The 15,797-nt window shown below is 40.9% G+C and overlaps 1 protein-coding gene across 1 annotated transcript in view; it reads left to right on the top strand.

Annotated features, from left to right (window-relative positions):
• Positions 1 to 15,797, top strand: part of SDK1 (sidekick cell adhesion molecule 1) — a gene marked incomplete at both ends in the record, with an annotated part of 410,080 nt that overhangs the window by 274,467 nt on the left and 119,816 nt on the right. Inside the window, 2 exons of the mRNA XM_080619378.1 lie at positions 88 to 264; positions 8,914 to 9,050. Coding sequence (XP_080475504.1) covers positions 88 to 264; positions 8,914 to 9,050 — 314 coding nt within the window. The remainder of the gene's footprint in view (positions 1 to 87; positions 265 to 8,913; positions 9,051 to 15,797) is intronic.

Raw genomic sequence — 15,797 nt, 5'->3', positions numbered from 1 at the left:
CAGATTCTGATACCTTACAGCACAGTTCAAATAATCTATTTTGATGCTCTTATGAGTAATTAATAACTGAAATATTGTAATACACAGGTATCTTTGGAAGAAGGACAGTGTTGTAATAAATCCATCCAGCACTTCCAGGATCACAGTTGAGAAAGATGGCACTCTCCTCATCAGCCAGACATGGTCAGGTGACATTGGAGACTATACCTGTGAGGTCATTTCTTTTGGAGGAAATGACTCCAGAATGGCTCGACTAGAAGTGATGTGAGTATTCCTCCTTAAACACACTATGTTTGGTTTCAGATACACTTGGGCGTTTTTTTAGCATTTCATTCTATGTGATCTTGGGAGCTTCTAAGTTTGATTTTTGTTGTGGGGGCTTTTCAGGGGAAATTAGGCCTAGTTCGTTCCTAATTAAATTGCCTTGAAGTGTCCGTCTTTTGCATGCTGCCATCCTGCACCAAATAGCTGGAGCCTTGGAAGTTCTCTCTCCAAATCACTACATGTATATACTGATCTGGTTGGGTGATTGAGCTCAGGGGATGACAATTAAGAGGTGGTGGTCCACTTGTAGCCAATAGGGGAGTGTAATGGAACATACTCTGTGCAACATCAGTGACCTGGAGGAGGCACTGAAGTTGCTCATCAAGTTTGTGGATGGCACAAAATGGGTGGGGGACAGTTGATACACTTGTGAGCAGGGCCACCATTCAGGACGTAAGCTGAGAAATGAGCCAACAGGAACCTTATGAAATTCAACATGGACAAATACGACATCTGCATCTGGGAGGGGTAATCTTTTGTAGTAATACTCACTGGCTGACAGCAGTTCCACTGGAAAGAACCTGGGGATCTTGGTAGAGAGCCAGCCATGTGCCCTGGCAACAAAAAGGGTTAACACAAGCATAGTAGATTGATAATTACCCCCTTTTATTTGGCACTTACTAGTCTACAACTTGAATATTGTCTCCAGTCTTAAAGACCAGAATGAATGAACTGGTCTGATCTCATGATTGACCCTGCTTTGAGCAGGAGGTTGAACCAAAGACCTGCTGAGGTCCCTTCCAGCCTGAATCCTTCTGTCATCCCCAAGTTGTAAATCCTTCCCGTAAAGCCCAGGTGCTGTGCTGTGATGCCAGGGTTGTACAAAAATGTTTCCTCCTTTTAGTAGTTTTTCTCAGTTAAGCATGTATCAGACTAGCTGGTCCCTGGACAGGCATTGCTTACTCTTGCATTCTCTTTATACATCGTTTTTCAGGGGAAAAATATTTTTATGTACATCTTTCTTTATTCCTAAGGATCTTTAAAAATAAAACCAAGAAAATGTTTAAAGTGCAGTTCCATTCTGAAGAAGGTTTATAAAAATGTCATTATGGGGTTCCACATTTTCCATTTCTGTTATTCCACTGGGGCAAAGTGCACTTCCCTTTTATTTTTATCACTAAAAGCAACAACTGTGCTTTTGGTACATGTGTGGAGCAGATCAAATGAATAAGGAGGTAATGTTTTATGTAGATGTTTTGTGTGTGTGTTATTTGAGTAATGCCACATGCTGTAATTTAACTAAAATTGCATCTGTTTCTGCTGGTCATGCCTGATCTCTCTGAGAAGATGGCAACTTCTCTTGGCAGTGTAATGAGTTCACCTCCGAGATCCGCTATGCAGAGGGCTGTTTGTACAGCATTACTGTGACAGTGCCAGATCAGATTGCCCATTTTCAGAGAGTGGTCATACATCCTTTCTCTAATTAAGCACTCCTCAGCTCTCCTGCCGGAGTGCATTTTACTGCTGGTTTGAATCCAAGAGCAGAAGACAATTCAAAATATATTGCAACTATATAACCATACTTGCTTTTCTCTGAGGCAGTTTTTGAATGAAGGGCAGAAAATTATGGAGTAAAGAATATTAAAACTTGGACTTTGAAGCAAAGCTATAAATATGTGCTAAACACTTCAGCAGTCTAACCATTTCTTAATCCTAAATAGCAAAAGATGTCCTATACTACCCAGTACAGCACAGCAGGTGTATTTACTTGCAGTTCCCTGTTGACCAGTGAAGAACAGTTTTATACTCCATAAAATTCAGGCTAGAATTTAGCTGGGAGAGGAACATCTTGCGTATGTTGCTGAGGCTGCCTTTCTTATGCCCCAGCTTGTTCCACTTGTGTTGGCTGGCTTTCCATGCACTGGGATTGGCTCTTAAGCCTGTATCTCTGCTTCCTCCAATCTACTGTTGCCCATCACCTATCACTTCTTTTTCCTGAAGGAATTAAAGAAATAAATCAGACTCACTCTTTTAAAAGACTTCAGTAACTGGTAAGTCACTCCATCATACCTTGAATTGTGACATTTTATTTCAAAGTAGTGCTGCAGGTAGTGCAATAATGCCAAAGAACATTGCATTCCTTTGCTGCTTTCATCTTTATAGTTTGGCTCAGCAGCACAAATCTGTAAGAAATAGAGATACATGATACAACAGAAGTGAAATGAAGAAGAAAATATGTGGAAGGGAAATGTCTGAAGTAAAGCTTAAACGAAATTCTAGGTTATATACGAATGACAGATCTATAACATTCCCTATTCTCCTGGATAATTCTCTTGTGCAGAACATTAACAAACAGGGCATGTACATTCCCATCAATGAGCACGTACACTTCAGTGCCTTGAGTAGCACTAATGTCAGACAAATGTTCAAAGGAGGCCTCTCAACCAATTATAGACTGGAGCAGTCTACCAATGGATAATATCATAGCTACCAACGGATAATATCATAGCGTGCCTAGCTTCATCTGACAACTGCAATTGTCTCGTCACCTTTTATCCCCCAGGAACCTGCATGTCCCTCCTCCACTTAGAGGCATGTCAAGAGGAATTTCCAAAGGCACAAATAAGTTTGTTACTGATTTCTATTCAAACTGATTCAATTCAAAACCATTACCCTCCAGGGTGACCTTCAGTTATTTAATCTCTGAGTGGTCTGGTTTTCTAATCTGTGAAAAGAAGGCAAGAAAAGTATTCTTGTCCTTTGTCTTCCCTTGTTGGAAGACAGGATTGAGGGAAAAGGTACCATTTCTTGTTAAAGGAACACAGGCTCATAGCACAGCATGGTATACTTCGGTGGTGCAAGCAGGATGGATTATTTTTCTCAGTGTGTCTATGATGAAGTAAAATATTTGAAAAGAAAAGCCAGAAAACTAATGAAGAACTTGCTAAAGTGCAGCCAAAGGTTACCTCGCTCATCAATTTTTCACTGATGGTACTTGGGCACAGAAACTAATTGCTAGTCAGGATACTCTAGTCATTCATTTGTCTTCTCTCTAAATGTGTTTATTCTTCATGTACGTTACTTGATTTGATTTGCACGGGGTGAAACATTTGCGAGTGATGTTTCTGTTCTGCAAGAGGGAGATTTTAATTTTTTACTTACCTTTTTTCCCCCTTTCCTACCAGAGCTTCTTGACTGCAAATACAGAAACATTTGCAGGTCTTTTGTCGATGAGCTTGTCCTTCTCTTGCATTCCTACAAGTCATAGAATTTGATCATGGAAGTAATTATATGTTATGAAACATCCCAGCTTCATTTGGTTTACTTTTATAGTCCTGTAAATACCATCCTGAAATATATATAGAGGGTAAAATAGCTGCAAAAACTGAGTTATCACCATGTATCACTCACCTGACAGGAAACTGTGCCGATTCCAGCTTAAAGTATCCTGAGGGTTCTCAGTGTATATAAAATATGCAGAATTACCACTGTCTATGCGTGATGATAACTGCTCCTCAATATCAATCTGTCTGCAGTCCGTACTAAAGAAACTCTTTGTTGTATGAATGTGACTGAGAAGTATAGTAGTGCTGCATTGTTGGAAAATCAAAGCCCTGTACAAGCCTCTGTTATGTCACAACATACAGTAAAATCTTTTAGATTCTTTCTCTATGCAAAAATATGGGGAGGACAAAGTAATATAAAAATAGACAATTTATTCCTGGCAGTGAGTTCATCATCTTTCAGTTTTCTTTCACCAGAGAAAGAACTATTACTGTTTTGTCTTCATCAAAAGCAGGTGAGGGGAGTAACCAGTTACAATAAAACCCAGTGGGTTGCCAGGAATGTGCAGTATTGCCTTTGTCAGTCATTTATACATGAATTTTGATGCTCTTTTTACCGGAGTATTTCTAATTGCTACTTTTCCAAATCTCTCTCCAATATATCCCATAAAAAAATGGCTTGATTTAATAAAAGTAAAGTAAGTAAGGGCAGTGAAGAGTAACAAATCAGAATGATGTCTCATTGCAAACTTTTCATATAGATCCCATATCCCTTGTTTCCAGTAGCCCACCTCTTTCCCTTTCTGCAGGGACTGAAAACAGAAACGATGTCAAACTTGAAAATGTACTAGTCCCTCCTCAATAGAAAGAAAGCTTCTGTTTATTTTTCCAAGCTCTCTGTTGGTATGTCATCCAAGAAGTAAGGTTCACTGCCAAGTCTAAATGCACTTGATACTCAAAAGAGAAATACCACCTGCAAATACACTCAGAAATACATTTGTGTATGTTCATCATTGAAGGTATATCAGAAACATGGTTTTAGCAAAGAGAAAGCATAAAAATCAAAAGCCTTTCCAAGTCATCTGTAGATTCGAGCTTGTGGTGACCACCAAAATGAAGTGGGAAATACATCTGTGCGCTCTGGGACTTGTCAAACCTTCAGTTTCACAAGTCCACCTTATTATAGGCTTATGAGAGACAAAAAGCCTCAGAACTCTTGGATGCCTTGCAGGAATCCTTCCTGTGTTTAGAAATTGGAGAGGATTCTTTTGCAAGAGAAATTGGAAAGTCTTGAGCAACAGATGAAACATCCCTTAATTTAAAACATTATAAACTTACATGAGCAAAACCATCAGGCTGGGCTTAGTGCTTTGCTAGGCTTCCTGCCTCAACATCTTAGCATGTTATCGGGGCTAGCAGATGAACCACCTGCTCCTGAGTGAAACTTGGGTGGTGGACCTGATTTAGGAAATCATTTATGAAATAGGAGTGAGACTTTTTATAAACTGACAAGAAAACTTGTTTAATCTCCCTTGCCTTTTGAGTAATCCCCTCTTCAGTCCCAGTCTCTCTAATTACCTGCTGTTAAACGCTTTTTCTCAGAAATCTCTCCAAACCATGTCTGGTTTATTTCCCTCAGCAAATAGTCTCCTTTTAGCTGATTTTATAAAACACTCTATGTGTTTGCTGAGTGAATATTTCAGCTGCCCTCTGGCAGTGATGAGCTGACTCTAAACATTAGGGTTTCTGTTTTGCACATGTATCATCTGCAGCTAGCTAATATTTCTCTCCTAGATTGTCACAATGACTTCATGTTCCTTTCTTGCAAATCTGCTACTTTAATTGCATTGTCAGAGGCCCTTTAGGTCACCTGGGTGGCTATGCCATTAACCTTGGGCTTATTTTTCAATTACAGATTTAAAAGTATCCATATACGTATTTTGCTGTCATGCAAAGTAAGTTATGGAAAACTTGCCTCCATGCAACTCTTCATTAGAGGAGTGAGATCTTAAGATATCCTATATTGAAAAAACCTTCATGTATTTCCTGTTTGGGGCTTCAGCGAACAAAAGACAGATGATCATGCTGGAATTAAACTTCCAGTGTCCGTTCAAGGGCTGTTCTGTGCCCTGTCTGTTGTTATACTAAACCTCATCTACTTCCTTGGTGCATCAGAAGTTGAGCAATTTTTGTCTGCGGTCCTTCTCATAGAATCATAGGCTGGTTTGGGTTGGAAGGGACCTTAAAGATCATCTAGTTCCAACCCCCCTGCTGTGGGCAGGGACACCTTCTACTAGACCAGGTTGCTCAAAGCTCCATCCAACCTGGCCTTGAACACTGCCAGGGATGGGGCAGCCACAGCTTCTCTGGGCAACCTGTTCCAGTGTCTCACCATCCTCACAGGGAAGAACTTCTTTGTAGTATCTAATCTAAACCTACCCTCTTTCTGAGACGAGAATGAGCATTCTCCTCTCAGCAAACTTAGGTATTATGTCTCAGCCTTTGAAGACCTTGTGTTTTAGGAGTAACACAGATGAAAGGGTCATTTAAACTTTCCATCTGAGAATATGTCTCCTTTCTTGGCCATAAAACTAAATACTTTTCCTAAAGAACTGTTGAAATTACCATTCCCTGCAATGATTTCTTGGATGTTAGCATCAAGGAGAAGTAATTCTCTTAAAGGAAAAAAAGAAGCAATGATCTCTTTTGGGAACGTGAATATTCATGATGGTCGTACAGGTTTCATTTATCATCCCTTCCACACAGTATGTGGTAGCAAATGAGCAGGAGGCAAAGTGTAAGAGCTTGCTAAAGTAGGAATTGCTATTTATTAATCTCTGCTTTTGTATACTACAAAGTAGTACACTTCTGTGCTGAAATGTTTGTGTAGTTTTAAATATTTGTTTCTGTCCAGGTGTGTTTCTTAGGCACTTGTTATGTCTGCCTTGAGGGATTTAAATTTGTAAGCACCATCTGTTGCTGTTTGGTGTGGACAGATATGGCTAAAGAATATGATATTAGTGGAGATAGGGGTATGGCTGCTGCAGCTCATGCTACTCAATCTCTTGTCTGAACAGAAAGTGCCCGTTTCCTTCATGCTGCTGAGCGATTACTGTTTTGTGTCAAGCTAAGAGAATAATCAAAGAAATCCAAATCCTAAGGAAGACAGAAACCATGTTTAAACTCAATTTGTGCTTTAAAAAATATGAAAAGGGGAATGTCCCCTTTCCCCCAAAAGTCTTCTGAGACTTGTACGATAAGAAAAAGAGACTGAGCTGTAAAGTTTTTCTTAGTTATTTAGCCTCTGTCCTCAAATGAGTTGTTAATTCAGCCCTTCTAAATGTGTGGGGAAACAAGACTAGTGAAATGCATGCCCTGAAAGTATCCTTAATATATACCAGGAGTGTTTATTTAGTTCCCAGAAAAGGAGTTACATGGAGACAAGTTTGCTGTGAGCTCCACCTCAGCCATCCCTCCTACATTGCTCCCTGTGTGACCATCTTCTGGAAGAAGCTGAAGCCACAACCCATCTCTGAGCTCTTCCTCATAGGTCTTGGTGATAAATGAAGTGAGGACTTGGACTTCTGTGAGCCGTGTTACAATGAGATGTTTCACTCTTCTTCAGTAATTCCCTTTGCCACCTTAATCATAAAAACACTTTTCCCAACCAGCTTGCTTAGGGCATAATGATAAATTGTAGTGGAGGATAAATGTTTATTATAATTTGATGTTTCATTCAGAATTAAGTAGCATGCTCCTGTAGTCTCTGGCCATATAGTAAACCCCCACTCCACGCTTTAAAATGACAGGTTTATTTTACCATTTTTGCCTTGCAGGTCAGTTGCCTTCCTAGCTTGTTTCCAGGTCTCCCCCTTCCCTAAACTTGTTTCTCCAAGCTCTTGCAGTGCTGTGTTCAAAGCATGCTTCCTCTGTGCTCATATATACTATTTCCTGTGCCTGGTGTTTCTTCCAGCCCCAAAGCAACCAGATCCTCAGTTTCTTTGTATCAGCAGCTGAAGCCTGGTTGGTGCATGCCTTTTTTATTTTGGTGCTAACTCCACAGTGTAGGCCATCATAAACACATAAGCAAAAGCATTCACAGTTTTAACAGAAAAATAATCAAACTATTGTCTGGCTCTCCATATGTTCCTCAGTCTTCCAATAGAAACCCCACTCAAGGACACATTTATTGTTCTGGCTTAAAGCCAGAGTCTCTATTTGCTTTTGTGAGTGGCTAAGGAGTTGTGGGTTTTAAGTAACTGTAAGCCTCCAGTTGCATGATATTTTATAACCAGGAATTACTACATTTTTAAATTAAGCATATGAGGTGCTCTCATGGATTTCTGCTGTGGCCAGAGCAGATTAGAAGCAGTACTCATTGAGGAAGGGTTGCCCTTGGCTTTCCTAGGTAGGAGAAGTAGGTTGAATGGGTGAAAACTGGCCCTCCTTGCTTTTCCTTCACCCTGAGATCCTTGTCCTCCTTAGGAACCCTGATGATAAGGTGCAGATATCAGGCTAAAATATAATGGCTGAAGGGCTCTTATCCTTTAGTACACATCAGCATTTAAGGGACGCAGCAGAATTTTGTTTTCTCACTGCACCGTGCAGCCATGAGTACAAAAGAAATGTTTTTTCCACAAATTGCCTTTATGTGGAGAAATTACACATTTTAATTGAGCTGCTGTTTTATTTTGGGTTTTGAAATGTTTCATTTTGTATTTCCATGGGGTTTCTTCAGGCATTTTCACTACATTTTCTGGTTGGGTGCTTCCAAAAAAATCCTTATTATAGGAAGGAAAGATTCTACCCATGACAGGATAAGCCTGAATCCATGAGTAAATCAAGCTGTTCTGTAGCCTAAGAATACATATGGTAATTTTGATTAGTAGCTCTATATGGATAGTGTCAATGTCTTCTGCTTCCTTGAGTATGAAAAATTCCATGTTAAATTGTATCTCCCATGTGTTTTACTGTTCATATGTATTACTGCTGTCACATTGCTGGGATATCATCATAAGAAGGGGAAAAAAGTGAGAGAGGAAATTTATTGACCAACTTGTCTCAATCAAAACCAGTATGAAAACTGGCTTTTTTCCACATTTAACAACATTTCTATTAGCTGTTCTATGAGTCAGCCTTGGGACTTCAGCATAATTTATTTTTTTCCCCCAAACAGGATAAGATAGTGAAGAATTCCAAGATGTCTTTCATTTATTTAATCGGAGGATAGCTGCTGGTAGTTTTATATCTATCATCATGCGAGTCTGATGTCGTGTGTCTTTAACTGCCTGTAGGGCTATCGCTGAATGAAATGTAGATTGATTTTTCTGTGTTGTTTTTTCTCTCTTTCTGTCACCCTTCACAGCGAACTGCCTCATTCCCCTCAGAATCTTCTGGCCACTCTAAATTCCTCATACAGCCGCAGTGTGATGCTCTCCTGGGTGCGCCCCTTTGATGGAAACAGCCCTGTTCTCTACTACATGGTCGAGCTCTCCGAGAACAGTGAGTGAAGTTTCAACCTCATGTTCTTCTCAGTTATTCAGCCTTCCTTCAGACTCACCTTCTACCAGAGCTGCTAACAACACATTGTATGGTGTATGCTAAAATGAGAGACTGTGCGTGGAGGGTTTCACACTTGACTATGTGCATGCTGTAAGAGTTAAACAACAAAAAGAGGCTTGAGATGTGGAATGTGATACAGGAAAGCCTTAATTCCACCTCTAGCTTTGCCAGCCAGACTTGAAGCACAGCAGTTCATTCTTCCTCAGTGCTTCAATTCAGCATCTATAAAATGGCAGTAGTCATTTTATGTCTTCCCATTGTTGTCTTTTGCTGTGGTTTCATAGATACCTGGATGCATTCAGAGCCCCAGTTTCACCTGAAAAATGCAGGCAGGAGGATAATAACAAGAAACTGATGGTCTGTAAGAGGAATAAACTTGGATGTCAGTAGGAGCTACTATCTGAACTGTATATGGGTTCATATATTTTCTCTGCTTTCCCTAGGTCATTATTTTACACCCTTCTTTTTGGTAGGATAAGGATGCCTAACTCTAAGATATCCAAATACCTAGCTTCATGGATTACAAACCTGGTTGTTGTGAAATGCCATTTCTCACAGTTTTGTCATGCTGTATCTGGTCCTTTGTGCCTCTCAGTTTGCAAGGTTATTCAGGGTCATTGCTAATGCATCTTTAGGAGTTGATGGAAAGATGAGGTTATGTGGAAATCAGTCACCTTGGCAATGCTTTGTAATCTCTATCACCGTAGAAGCTGGAAATCCAAGCCTAACAATTGATTCTTGATGAAAAAATTAAGAGCATCACTTTTTCTGACATGTGGAAATTAGCCACTGCATAACTGAATGTGAAGCAGTCCTGATTTCTGATTAACGAGAGAGAAGCATTTTGTTTCGCCACACAGAGAGCTTGAGATGAAACTTGAGCTTCAGATCACATACAGCCCTTTTGCTTGGCAGGCAGGAGTGCATAACTTTTCAGATGTGGAGGTCCCAGAACTGATGATCTTTACATCTGTTAAGCACAGTGCAGTTTTCTAATCCTAGCAGAAATCCCAAGTCATGGCCAGGACTGCTGTCCTTAAAACATTTCTTTTTGAGCAAAGACTCCTGATCTTTTGGTGAAGCAAATGACTGAGAAAATGCAGTTCTGCACTCACAACCCCTCTCTACCTTTTTATCACTACCTTCTTTTTCACTTTGGCTCTTCTATCCTTCCCCTTCTATTAAGGAGTTACAAGCCAGTAACTGCTTTCTAGCTTTTCCTTACCTGTTCTTTCATCCAAGGACATGACACTTGTGTTTCATGTTTCCAAGAGGCTTTGACAATGACAAGCTAATAAAGCCCCAGTCTGGGAACATGATGCAGAGGTACTAGAGGTAGGTTTGTACATAGAGACAGCACAGAGCTGGCAGAATGTGGGTCCTGCACTGGGCTGCAGGACCATTGGTTGGGAATCTTCTTGATTGAGAAGAGTAATTAAAAGAAGAGGCAGCTCACTTGATACCAGGACAAGTTTGAAAGGTCTTCAGGTGCTTTTCTAGCAAGGATGCTTTGCAGTTGGTCTAATATAGGGATGGGGTAAATGTGCCATCATTCTGAAAATGCTGTAATTCATTCATTGAAATATATAGAAGGCACAGCAAAAAACAACAGTAGTTTTCCAGAAATCATGCAGACAGTCCCCCAGAACTCCACAGGATCCTGTGAACCCTTGCTCACTCCATGATAGATCCAATAATTTTGCCTGATGGCATTGCAATCTGCCACTGAGAGAGTCTCATTATCACAAATCATAGATAGAGGTACTTCAGCAAGCTTGTAGCTGCAAAAAACAAACACAGAGCTGGCTTGTGTGAATTGAGCATCTTAACTCCCAGGAATACTCTAGATCTTGCTGTCCTTTCAGTTTTCATCTTTATCTTTGTTTACTTTGCTTTTATGTACAATGTCCAAGTGGTTACTCACAGAAGTAGGGCTTCTGTGAGAAGAGAAGAATCTAAGCCCTTAAATATTCTGCTGTTGTTGTGTTCTCTCATTTCATATATTATTGCTCAGCTGTACAGATGCCGGTAGAATAGTAGAAACAATGTCAACAGTGACTTTGGTTTGGAAAGCTGACTTTGATGTCTGCTTATTGTCACTGTCTTGTTTTGTTTTTTACTTTCTTGAAGTGTTTGTTTTTCAGAGTTGTTTTGATCTCAGTAGTGTGTGGTTAATATTTAGTTTCTACAGACCTCCTACTCCTTTGGAAAACACCACCTTGCCTTTGTTCCCACCCATCCCAAGTGATGTTTGTGAATGAGGCTGATATTTGATCTTGTGTAGGTATAGTTTTGTCTGATATGACTGTGCAGAATCTCTCTTTGCTTTTCAAAGAAAAATTCCTTTCAGGTTTTCCGTCAGTCCTGTTTATGCTGCAGAAAGAGTAACTGTCAAGGAGTCAACATATGCCCTCTGTGAGCTCATCTGCCTGCATCAGTAGATCCTTCCCTGTCAGCAGCAGTGCAATGTGCTTGACTCCTAATCCCCATTTGCTTTCACACATGTAAAGGTTAGGGAGGGACATCAAAATAATGATTTATTTCCCTGTTAGCAAAGCTGCATAGAAGACTTTCTTCTTAGCTCTGTGGAGTTTTGATACATGGGGCTTGCTTTGCAGTTACAGGTGCTGAAATGTAGTCTAGCTTTGTTAATTTTAGCTGTTTTGAATCACTATCTAATAGCTTTAGGATCCATTGTACGTTCTGAAGCATGTACCATAAATGAATACATAATAACAGTATCTGTTTCAGAGAAATAGCTGAAGAGGGTTCAAAATAATTACTAAATTTCAGGGGGCTGATTACTGGCTGCATTAGAGAGAGGAGTGTCGCTCCACCTGGCATGAATTAGAACTCCTTTTCATTAATATCATTTCAGAAAAGAGATATAAACCCCTTATTTTAATTAGAGGGGAAAAAAAACCAGTAGCAGATCGTGCTCATAAATTGCTGGAACTATGAACGACTCTTGTCACCTAATTTTTAAAATGAATGTATTTGGCACAATGCAATAATTCTCAAATTACAAGTATTCATAGTAGCCCGTGTCTGTGGGTGACTTGAGACATAAGGCCTTAAACATTTGGGGGCAAATTTATAACCTAATTTGAAATCCAGCGAAACACAGTCATTAAGTATTGCTGCCCACACAGAGCCAGAAATGGGAGCCTTCATTTGAAACAGGATTTTCAGATAAATAGGACCCTCAGGGATCGGTGTTGGGACCGGTCTTGTTCAACATCTTTGTTGGTGACATGGACAGTGGGATTGAGCGCGCCCTCAGCAAGTTTGCCGATGACACCAAGCTGTGTGGTTCGGTTGATACGCCGGAGGGAAGGGATGCCGTCCAGAGGGACCTCAACACACTTGTGAGGTGGGCTGATGTCAACCTTATGAAGTTTAACCATGCCAAGTGCAAGGTCCTACACCTGGGTCGGAGCAATCCCAGGCACGGCTACAGGTTGGGCAGAGAAGAGATTCAGAACAGCCCTGCGGAGAAGGACTTTGGGGTGTTGGTCGATGAAAAAATGAACATGAGCCGGCTTCAGTGTGTGCTCACAGCCCAGAAAGCCAACCGTATCCTGAGCTGCATCAAAAGGAGCGTGACCAGCAGGTTGAAGGAGGTGATCCTGCCCCTCTACTCTGCTCTTGTGAGACCTCACTTGGAGTATTGTGTGCAGTTCTGGTGTCCTCAGCATAAAAAGGACATGGAACTGTTGGAACAAGTGCAGAGGAGGGCCACGAGGATGATCAGGGGAGTGGAGCACCTCCCGTATGAGGAGAGGCTGAGAGGATTGGGGCTGTTCAGCCTGGAGAAGACAAGGCTGCGTGGAGACCTCATAGCAGTCTTCCAGTATCTGAAGGGGGCCTACAAGGATGCTGGGGATGGACTATTCATCAGGGACTGTAGTGACAGGACAAGGGGTAATGGGTTCAAACTTAAACAGGGGAAGTTTAGATTGGATATAAGGAAGAAATTCTTTACTGAGAGGGTGGTGAGGCACTGGAATGGGTTGCCCAGGGAGGTTGTGAATGCTCCATCCTTGGCGGTGTTCAAGGCCAGGTTGGATGAGGCCTTGGGTGCCATGGTTTAGTGTGAGGTGTCCCTGCCCATGGCAGGGGAGTTGGAACTGGATGATCTTAAGGTCCTTTCCAGCCCTAACTATTCTATGATTCTATGATTCTATGCATTGCTGTCATTTGCACTAGTGTAGTTTTGGGATGTTTCATGACCTGCTTAGCCCCTGTCGCGATATATCTAGGAATTCCAGTGAAATATCTTCATGGGGTTAGAAGGGGATTTGCTTATTTTATTCCAAAGAGGTTTAGATTTTAGGGATTAATCAAAAAATATTCTGAGTAGTCTTTTAACTGAAGAAATAAATTAATACTTAAAGAATTCTGCTGAGTACAATGAAGATAAAAGCCCATTTTTGTTTTATTGTATTCTGGGATGTCTGTACTGTGTGGTGTAATCGTGTAACTCTAATTCATCACATTCTGCCGATGTGGAGATAATAAAAGCTCCTATGGAAAGCGTGTATACCTGCTTAGCTTAAAGCGTAGAAATTGTCATCCTGAATTTGGTAGGAATATTCAGATGACAAAAATTGGACACATTGACAAATCTTTGCAAAAATCATAATAAAACTATTTTGTTTGTTACAACTGGGATGCAGATCCTTCTAAGGAAGAAGTTCTTTACTGGGGGGGTGCTGAGGCACTGAAACAGGTTGCGCAAAGAAGTGGTAAATGCTCCATCCCTGGCAGTGTTCAAGGCCAGGTTGGACAGAGCCTTGGCCAAGGGGAGGCATCCCTCCAGGGGGGTTGGAGCTAGATGATCTTAAGGCCCTTTCCAACCTTAACTCTTCTATGATTCTATGATAGTGTTAAAAGATACTTTTTCTCAGGCCATTGGTAGACCTTGTTGAAGCCCTACAAAACAAAGGATGAACCACTTAATTTTTATTTGAACTTTTTGCAATATCATGTATTGTCATGAAGATTTGAAAGATGACTTCAGTGAACCACGGCAGTATAGCAAATTCCAATACTACCATCTACTCAAAACCACCCTGGAGAAGGGAGGAGATGGAAATGTACTCCAAACCTGCAGAAATCAGCTTTTTGCAATAGACCTACACTGCAATATCAAATTAGAAATTATTTTTGAGGAATTTGCAATTAATGCATGAGTTGTAAGGTAGATAGGGAAATACGGAAGAAATGCCTCTTGGTGAGTAACCAGTGTTATGAAACATATCACAAATACATCCAAACATTCTTGACAGAACAAAAGTAATTTCTAAAACTTCACAAATCATGTTGTAAACTAGAGAGTAGCCTGTGAGATTTCTTTGTTTCCAATAAATTAACTTGGGAAGGCACTCAGAGTTAAAATAAAAAAATCATAGGATGGTGTGGGTGGGAAAGGAACTTAAAACCATCTAGTTCCAGCCCCCTGCCACAGGCAGGGACACCTTCCACTAGAGCAGGTTGCTCCAATTCCCATCCAACCTGGCCTTGAACACTGCCAGGGATGGGGCAGCCACAGCTTCTCTGGGCACCCTGTGCCAGTGCCTCACCACTGTCAAAGTGAAAAATTTCTTCCTTAAATCTAACCTAAATCTCCCCTGTTTAAGTCTGAACCTATTCCCCCTTGTCGTGTCACTACAGTCCCTAATGAAGAGTTGCTCTCTGGCATCCTTGTAGGCCCCCTTCAGATACTGGAAGCTGCTCTGAGGTCTCTGTGCAGTTTCTCTTCTCTAGACTGAGCACCCCAACTTTCTCAGCCTTAGTATGAGGAGTGTTCCAGCTCCCTGATCATCCTCACTTTTCACCCTACCACTCTTGTTCAGCCTCCCACCCATTTTCAGCCTCTACTTTCCTTTTGACCTCCCACCCCTTTAATTCGAAATACTTGATATCCTTAAGATGATAGCCAGCTAAACATGGAAGTGCTTCAGACAGTAGCAATTGCAGCAGCAGAGCAAACAAAGTCCAGAGTACATTCTAGGCAGCTTAAATTAAATGAAGGATTAGCACAGTCTGCTCAATCTAATGGAAGCTTATTTAATAGTTTGACCTTGCAGCTCTTTTGTCACCATGGAGCTTCCCCAGGCTTCCTGGGACAGGCAAGTGACAGTCACCCCTGGAGGAGAAGAGAGTGTTAAAAATGTTATGGCATGTTTCTGCTGTCACAGTTGCTGCTCTGAGCAATTCTGGGGTTTGTTTTGAAATGTTTGGTTTATTGATTATCCAAAAAAAAAGACTTGACATTTAAATTTTAAAGTTACTCTGCATAGTCACTGTATCCACTGCTCTGTGAGTAAGCAAATCCTCCTCAAACCACCTTCCTTTCTGAATCAGAGTGCCTAGGAGATGAATAGGCTCCGTTTATATTAGGTTTCAGTTTAATCTCTCTTCCTGCCAGATCTTTTATCTTTCACCAGGAGAGGAAAAGGAATTAATAAAGTATTCTACAGATGCAGCATATAAACAAAGTAAAGCCCCAAGGTGCTGAAGAGATTAATAGGCCCTGTTGTTGAATCGAACTCTTCACTACATTGAGCGCTTGGGTTAAGCACTCTCAGGTGGTGTTTACACTAGCAATAAACAAATGAAATGCTGTAGGAAACGGACCACTACCCAAGTAGCTCATACAGGGGTATTTCACTCTCTTGGTGA

This window comes from Psittacula echo, assembly GCF_963264785.1.
Source record: "Psittacula echo genome assembly, chromosome: 5".
NCBI classification, from domain to species: domain Eukaryota; kingdom Metazoa; phylum Chordata; class Aves; order Psittaciformes; family Psittacidae; genus Psittacula; species Psittacula echo.
This window is presented reverse-complemented; position numbering and strand designations above follow the sequence as displayed.